An 8,433-nucleotide genomic window follows, 5' to 3' on the forward strand; every position below is an offset into this window, starting at 1 on the left:
CTTTCTTTCTTTCTTTCTTTCTTTCTTTCTTTCTTTCTTTCTTTCTTTCTTTCTTTCTTTCTTTCTTTCTTTTTCTCTTTCTTTCTTTCTATTGGTACTCAAAGAATCAGAGAGTTTCCATTCTTTGGTATATTCCTCAAATGTTCACAACAGCTGGGAACAGAATCTATGTCTCCCACGTAGGGGGCGGGACCTAACTACTCGAGACATCTCTGGTACCTCCCAATGTCTGCACTAGCAAGAACCTGGAATCAGGAGCCAGAGCTGGGAATAGAACCCAGCTACACCCATTAAGGGTACATGAATCCCAAGTGATACCACAATTGCTAGATCAAATGTTTGGCCCAGAATCATTATTTATTTTTTTTATTATTTTTTTGACAGGCAGAGTGGACAGTGAGAGAGACAGAGAGAAAGGTCTTCCTTTTCCATTGGTTCACCCCTCAATGGCTGCTGCGGCCAGCGCACTGCAGCCTGTGCACCACACTGAGTCGAAGCTCGGAGCCAGGTGCTTCTCCTGGTCTCCCATGGGGTGCAGGGCCCAAGCACTTGGGCCATCCTCCACTGCCTTCCCGGGCCACAGCAGAGAACTGGACTGGAAGAGGAGCAACCGGGACAGAATCCGGCGCCCCGACCGGGACTTGAACCCAGTGTGCCGGCACCGCAGGCAGAGGATTGCTTAGTGAGCCGTGGCGCAAGCCCTAGAATCATTGTTAACATTCTGTTCATAGCAGCCTCAGCTTTTCTCAGCATGTGTCTCCAACTTCTAAACATTCTGCAGTTCCAAAGTCACTTCGACATGTTTGGGTGGTTTTTACATTAGTACCTTACTTCTCTGGTTCCAATTTATGTCTCAATCTGTGCAGCTACACAAAATACCAGACACTGTAAACAATTAAAATATATTTTCACATATTTGAAGGTAGGAAAGTTCCAGATTAAGGTTTCAGTAGGTTCAGTATTTGGTGAGAAATGTTCTCTGCGCATAAGATGATGCCTTGTTGGTGCAACCTTCAGAGAAGGCGAGGATGGGTACTGTCTCCTTCTAAGAGAAAAGCAATGGAGGGGCCAAAAGATATAAATCTTGTATCCGTACACAGGAAAAGGGAAGAGGGGAAAGTGAATTCAGTATCTCAATTCACAGGACCCTATTCCATCCATAAAGATGTGAAATCCAGATGAAAAGCAATATTTAAAGAGCATTTAGAAATGAAGGCAGGCTCTTTCCGCCATCTTGGAGCCTGTGGAGGCCTGCAGGGAGCAGGACTTCTAGAAGGCAGCTATGTCTGGAAGACTGTGGTGCAAGGCCATTTTTGCTGGCTATAAGCGAGGTCTCCGGAACCAAAGGGAACACACGGCACTGCTTAAAATTGAAGGTGTTTATGCTCGGGATGAAACTGAATTCTACTTGGGCAAGAGGTGTGCTTATGTGTACAAAGCAAAGAACAACACAGTGACTCCTGGCGGCAAACCTAACAAAACCAGAGTAATCTGGGGAAAGGTAACTCGTACTCACGGAAACAGTGGCATGGTTCGTGCCAAATTCCGAAGCAACCTTCCTGCGAAGGCCATTGGACACAGAATCCGTGTGATGCTGTACCCCTCAAGGATTTAAACTATTGAAAAGTAAATAAATAAAAATGGATTTGTTCTCTTGTAAAAAAAAAAAATGAAGGCAGGAGGATGTTCAGGAAACAAGACTTATGCATGTCTCCAGCCACTGCCCAGGGTTATAAGCTCCTGAATCAGGCCTCCGAACATCAGTGTTTGAACCTGGTCAAGTCTACAAAAGCCACAAATATCCTTTAATAAATGCCATGGTTTTAACTGTAACAAATGAATTTTTTTTCACCTAAAGATACTCCAAGCAATCAATTGTACACAGTCTAGTGTTGTACAGCATAGTGTTAGTATAACTTATCTGCACAAAACACATCCCTTGGCAAGTAAGTAAGTTTTCTGGCATGTCCTTTGTCTTATATTTCTCCTTCCCTCTAAAAGCCAAATAAAATCTGAATTTCTTGCCAACACACATGCAGATCTGTCTGAGTTTTTGTCTGTCAGATTTCAATTCCAAAGACCCCTGAATGAACTTCTTTCTACTTTTACAGGTTCAGATCTTATAAAGATCAGTAAGAGCACCAATGTCGTGACATAATTACATCCTAATGACCTCACCTCTGTTTTCTATTTATTTAAAAAAAATTAAGGTGAATAAACTTCATTTATTTCATATCCACAGATTCAGAAGATAGTGATACTTCCCACCTTACCCTCCCTCCTGCCCATGCTTGTATGCTTCCTCTTCCTTCCTCTCTCATTCCCTCTCCTAATTTTTACAACGATCTATTTTCAGTTTACTTTATACTCATAAGATTAACACAACACTAAGCAAGAGTTCAACGAATAGAAAGAAGAAAGAAAACACTGCTCCTCAAAAGTACAGACAAGGGCTATAAACAATCATTGAATCTCAAAATGTCAATTTCACTCCTATACATTACATATTCTGGTACTTTAATATTTAGCACAGATCAGGGAAACACATATGGTATTTGTTTTTGTTTTTGTTTTAAAGATCTATTTATTTACTTGAAAGGCAGAGTTCTGGAGAGGCAAAGGCAGAGAGAGAGAGTGAGACATAGAGAGAAGGAGAGGGTCTTCCAGTGGTTCACTCCCCAGATGGCTGCAATGGCAGAAGCTGTGCTGACCCAAAGGGAGGACCCTGGAGCTTCTTCTGGGTCTCCCACATGGGTGTAGGGGCCCAAGGACTTGGGCTATCTTCTACCACTTTTCCAGGACATATCAGAGAGCTGGATCAGAAGTGGAGCAGCCAGGACTTGAACCAGCATCCATATGGGATGCCAGCATTGCCGGCTTTTCCTGCTATACCACAGTGCCAGCCACAGTATTTGTCTTTGTAGGACTATCTTATTTCACTAAATATAGTGGTTTCTAGTTGCATTAATTTTGTTGGAAAAGGCAGGGTCTCATTCTTTTTATTCAGCTGAATATTATTCCGTTCTATTTATATATTTATCTGCTTATCTACCAGAATTTCTTTATCCACCCATTAGTTGATGGACATTTGGGTTGATTCCATATATTAGCTACTGTGAATTGAGCTGCAATAAACATGGGGGTACAGACAACTCTTTCACATGCTGATTTAATTTCATTTGGGTAAATTCTGAAGAGTGGGATTGTTGGGTCGTATGGTATAGCTACTTTGAACTTTCTGAGGTATCTCCATACTGTATTCCACAACAACTGTACTAGTTTACCTCCCCACCAACAGTGGATTAGGGTGCCTCTTCCCCACATTCTAGCCAGCATTTATTGTTTGTTGATTTCTTTTTTTTAAAGATTTATTTATTTATTTGAAAGTCAGAGTTACACAGAGAGAGGAGAAGCAAAGAGAGAGAGAGAGAGGTCTTCCATCCGACAGTTCACTCCCCAGTTGGTCGCAACGACTGGAGCTGCACAGATCCGAAGCCAGGAGCCAGGAGCCAGGAGCCAGAAGCTTCCTCTGGGTCTCCAATGTGTGTGCAGGAGAGGGACTTGGGCCATCTTCTACTGCTTTCCCAGGCCATAGCAGAGAGCTGGATTGGACGTTGAGCAGCTGGGTCTCGAACCGGTGCCCATGTGGTATGCTGGCGCTTCAGGCCAGGACATTAACCCACTGTGCCACAGTGCCAGCCCCTTGATTTCTTTATGAAAGCTATTCTAACTGAGGTGAGGTGGAACCTGATTATGGTTTTTATTTGTGTTTCTCTTATGGCTAGTGATCCTGAGCATTTTTTCATGTGTCCACTGGCCATTGGAATTTCCCGTTTTGAAAAATGATTGAGTCCTTTGCCCATTTCTTTTTTATATTAAGATTTACTTATTTGAAAGGTAGAGTTACAGAGAGAGAGAGTAAGAGAGTGAGGGAGTGAGTGAGAGAGTGAGAGAGTGAGAAAGAGAGAGAGGCGAGGGTGGGGGTCTTTTATCCGGTGATTCACTCCTCAGATGGCCATAACAACCAGGACTTGCCAAGCCAAAGCAGGGAACCAAGAGCTTCTTCCTGGTCTCTCATGTGAGTACAGGGGCCCAAGCATTTGAATCATTTTCTATTACTTTCACAGGCACATTAGTAGTGAGTTGGATTGGAAGTGGAGCAGGTAGTACTTGAACCAGCACCCATGTGGGACGCCAGTGTTGCAGCAACAGCTTATCTGCTACACAACAGAGCTGGTCTCATTTGCTCATTTCTAAACAGGATTGTTTGTTTTTGATGTTATTGAGTTTCTTAAGTTCTTCCTAGATTCTGAATATTAATTCTTTATCAGTTGCATAGTTTACAAATATTTTCTCCCATTCTTTTGGTTGCCTCTTCACTTTGCTGAGTGTTTCTTTAGCGGTACAGAAGCATCTGAGTTTGATGTAATCCTATTTGTCAAGTTTGGCTTTGATTGCCTGTGCTTCTGAGGTCTTTTCAAGAAGTCTTTGCCTATTCCAGTATCTTGCAGAGTTTCTCCAATGATCTCCTCTAGTAATTTGATGATATCAGGTCATAAATTTAGACCCTGGATAGATTTCGTGTTGATTTTTGTATAAGATGTAAGGTAGGGGTCTTTTTCACACTTTTGCACATGGAGAACAAATTTTGACAGGACCATTTGTCTGAGACTTTCCTTTCTCCAGGGGTTTATTTTAGCTCCTTTGTCAAAGATTAGTTGGTTGTAGATGCATGGATAGATGTCTGGAATTTCTATTCTGTTCTTTTTTTTTTTTTTTTTTCTTGACAAGCAGAGTTAGACAGTGAGAGAGAGAGAAAGGTCTTCCTTCTGTTGGTTCACCACCCAGATGGCCATCACGGCTGGCGTGCTGCACTGATCCAAAGCCAGGAGCCATGGGGTGCAGGGCCCAAGCACTGGGCCATCCTCCACTGCACTCCCGGGCCACAGCAGAGAGCTGGGCTGGAAAAAGGGCAACCGGGACAGAATCCTGTGCCCCAACCGGGACTAGAACCCGGGGTGCTGGTGCTGCAGGCGGAGGATTAGCCAAGTGAGCCATGGCACTGGCCTCTATTCTGTTCTATTGGTCTACTTGTCTATTTTTGTGTCAGTACCAGACTCTTGATTTTAACTTCCTTGCAGTATGTCTTGAAATCTTCTGTTGTGATATCTCTTTGTTTCTGTTGTTTAAAATTACTTTAGCTATTCAGGATCTTGCGGAAACCTACTCTTGGTTTTCTCTTGGGGGCAATAATTCAATTCAGTGTTTGAAATGTCTCTATAGAACCCAAGAATGTGTATAATGAGAATCACCTGTATTATTTCAGAGCATGTCAATATGTACAGTCACGTGGATGTGCTGGTCACCCTATAGTCTTCTTAGCTTCCCATTTGTATTTGGGATTTACATCATTTTATATGTTTGAAGAAATTTGTGTTCTAAAGATTTGATTGGAGTATGAGGGTAGTATTCTTTGGTAGAACTTTTATTCTTTCTTTTGGAAGGACTGAAGATCCAAAAACTGTAGTCCTCTTCAAGGTTGTGCTGAAGTGCTAATGAATTAAGTAATCAAACACTTCATCTTCACCAGTTTGTAAAATTTTAAGAGAATTCCCATTTACATGTTTTTTTTTTTTTTTTTTTTTTTTTTTTTTTTTTTTTTTTTTTTGCCCTTTTGAATTCTGATTAGCTTTTGGTTTGACACTTTGGCCCTTTCACTTTGTGAGTTTTAGGAAATTATAATTAATACACAAGTGCAGATAGACTTCATAATTACACTTCTGCAATTGTTTCTTTGAAGGGAAAACATATCCCCTCCATCACACACGCACACACACACACACACACAAATTGGAGTCATATGGGATCAAGGAGCAAGAGATTCGGGAAGGAGAGTGGGATGACAGTGTTCCATAAGGAAACTTGTTTAACCCCGCTGCACAGAACACTTTTAATATGACAGCTGCTCCTGTCATTTTCAACCATGCCCTCAGAAGCTGACACAAGCTGATAAGAGGTTACTGTGGTAACAATATATCTAACTCTCACTTTTGAAAGTAAACTACAAAACAAATTAAAGGGGTAAGGGAGTTTAAACCACAGAGGTACACTGAGTTAGGTTCCATACTGCCCTTAGGCAACCTTAGTGTTGCTTTGTGCCAGTCTCCCTCTGAACTGCCCCTTTTTTGTTCTCCAGGTGCAAATAGAGGGCTTGACCTCTTTTTCTACTCAGGGAATCTGGGAATCTGGTCCGTTCACAGTCATTATCACCTTTGCAAGAACGTAAGCTCTTATTTTTCTTCTCTAAGGACATTCCACTGTAAGCCTTATCTTTCATTGCAGCATAACAGAATTATCTTTTCTTCAACAAACCCCAAGCCTGAGTGTGTAAATGGAGGTAGGAGGATACCTTCTTTCAAGAAAAGAAAATTATGTCAAATAGGTGTTGACATGCTCTGGGGCAAGTACCACCCAGGAGCATTGACTTTTGGGGAAATACAGGGTAGAGGTTTGGGCTATAGAGTTGAGATTATACCATTCCCTAACAGTGTGAATTTGGGTAGTTTTCCAAACCATTCAAAGACCATGGTTTCATCTGTACAGATTTTAGCAACTTATTCCTTTAAGGGGTAGATAAATATTTTAGCTTTGTGGACCATACAATCCCATTGTAACTCTTCATATCTTGTGATTGTTATAGGGCAAAAGCCACTATGGACCTTATTTCAACTAATGGGCATTCAGTGTTTCAATACAACTTTTTAAACAATTGTCAATGGGCCAGATTTAGCAGGCAGGCCTGATCTGGCCCATTGGGCTCTTATTTATTGATTCTGATCTGTAAAATGGGAAAAACGGTAAGCCCCACCACTCCAGTTGTTGAAAAGGTGATAGGAGGTACTGATGTAAAAGATTTAGTATCATATTAGGCTCATATTAAGAATTTATGTTAGAGAGATAATTTAAAAATTATATAATCATAGTTTACATTCAGATACAAAATAAATATGTTCAGTTTTTTATTCAAGTTATTATTAATGAGGAGGTCAAACTTGCTGAAGGAAGAGGATAAAAAACCCACAAAACTAAAGATTTCTAGAGCAGAAATAATGAAATAAATTTGCAAAGTGACACAAGACTGGCTTGGGGGAGAGTTATCTTTCCATCAGAAAGTTCATGTGCATGTTCTTAGTCAAGAGGCTTTTGTATTGCACTTTCATTGTCCACAACTTTAAAAAGTTGAAAAAGAGCTCAAAAGTGAAAAAAAAGGAAGAATCAAATGATCCAGAATGATAGGCTCTAAGAATGCACTGATGGGAGTCTGAGGAGCGCTGTGTTACCCCTTTGTCCTTTCATGGTGAAGGGCAAGGAAGTTCTCTGGAGTCTCTTGTGTAAGGACACTGATCCCACACCTAATCATCTTCTAAATGCCTTATCTCCCATCACTGTCAGATTGGGGATTAGGTTTCAATGTATGAATCTGAGGAGTACACCGACATGAATTCCATGACATTGACATTTCTCTGTAGACTCCATGCAACATGCTCTCTCAGCTCTTTCTCTTCTCTCTATACACCTTTCTTTCTCTCATATTCATAAATTTTTACTCATTTATTATGTTATGCACTTTAATGGTATCCTTGTTTTACTCTCTCTTTAGAAACCATGATTTTGTAGTCTACCTTTAATTTTTGAACTGACTCATTAAGTTATTGCATTAAAGGAAAAGTCAAAGTGCACAATACATTTTAAGTGATTTATAGTTCCTTTGCTGAGCAGAACCTACGGTGATCAGTTGTCAGCCATGGTTTGAAATGGAAATTTGTTCATCACCACCAGGAGGAAGATGAAGGGATAAATCAATGGTCCAAATGGGATTTTTGTAGATAAGAAGCTACTTAAGTTGATTGCTATTTGTTCTTCATGTTTCTTACTCAGTTGCCATTTTTCAACTTTCCCGTTTGTTTTTTAAGAAATTTCTTTTTTCCTACATAAATTAGATCTATTTTTAAACTGTGAAATAAAATTCTCTCATTGACAGAGAAATCGCAGGATACCTAGAGGCAGTGCCAAGTCTCAGCAAGAATATTCAAGTGTTGCTCCACTTCAAGATTTTCCCAGGTAATCTCATCATGGGAAGCCAAATAGTCCTGCCTAAAGGTATCACTAAACTGACAATACAGACAAAACATGTTGGGGGTTGTGACATACCTCTTTTCTGATAGGAAATCAATGGTAGATTTTTGTTAGCCTGCTAAAGCTCAGATATGGGTGTAAAGGTTAGAAAACTGAAATATAGGTCCCTCCGGTTTAGTGGTCTCTTACTTATGGTTGGTGTCAGGAAAAATTGTGAATGACTCTTGAATTTTAATCAATGTCCTGAGTAGTTCATCCCTTGAGGTTACCTCTGCCTTTATCATTGACTAGGCTAAT

The 8,433-nt window shown here is 40.6% G+C and overlaps 1 protein-coding gene across 1 annotated transcript; it reads left to right on the plus strand.

The window, feature by feature from the left end:
• The first annotated feature begins 1,220 nt into the window (after positions 1-1,220).
• LOC138847174 (large ribosomal subunit protein eL33-like) lies at positions 1,221-1,669 on the plus strand. The gene has a single exon (XM_070065032.1). The coding sequence runs from the start codon at positions 1,283-1,285 to the stop codon at positions 1,613-1,615; it is 333 nt and encodes a 110-aa protein (XP_069921133.1). The 5' UTR covers positions 1,221-1,282; the 3' UTR covers positions 1,616-1,669.
• Positions 1,670-8,433: the final 6,764 nt, after the last annotated feature.

This window comes from Oryctolagus cuniculus, chromosome 20 (assembly GCF_964237555.1).
Source record: "Oryctolagus cuniculus chromosome 20, mOryCun1.1, whole genome shotgun sequence".
NCBI classification, from domain to species: domain Eukaryota; kingdom Metazoa; phylum Chordata; class Mammalia; order Lagomorpha; family Leporidae; genus Oryctolagus; species Oryctolagus cuniculus.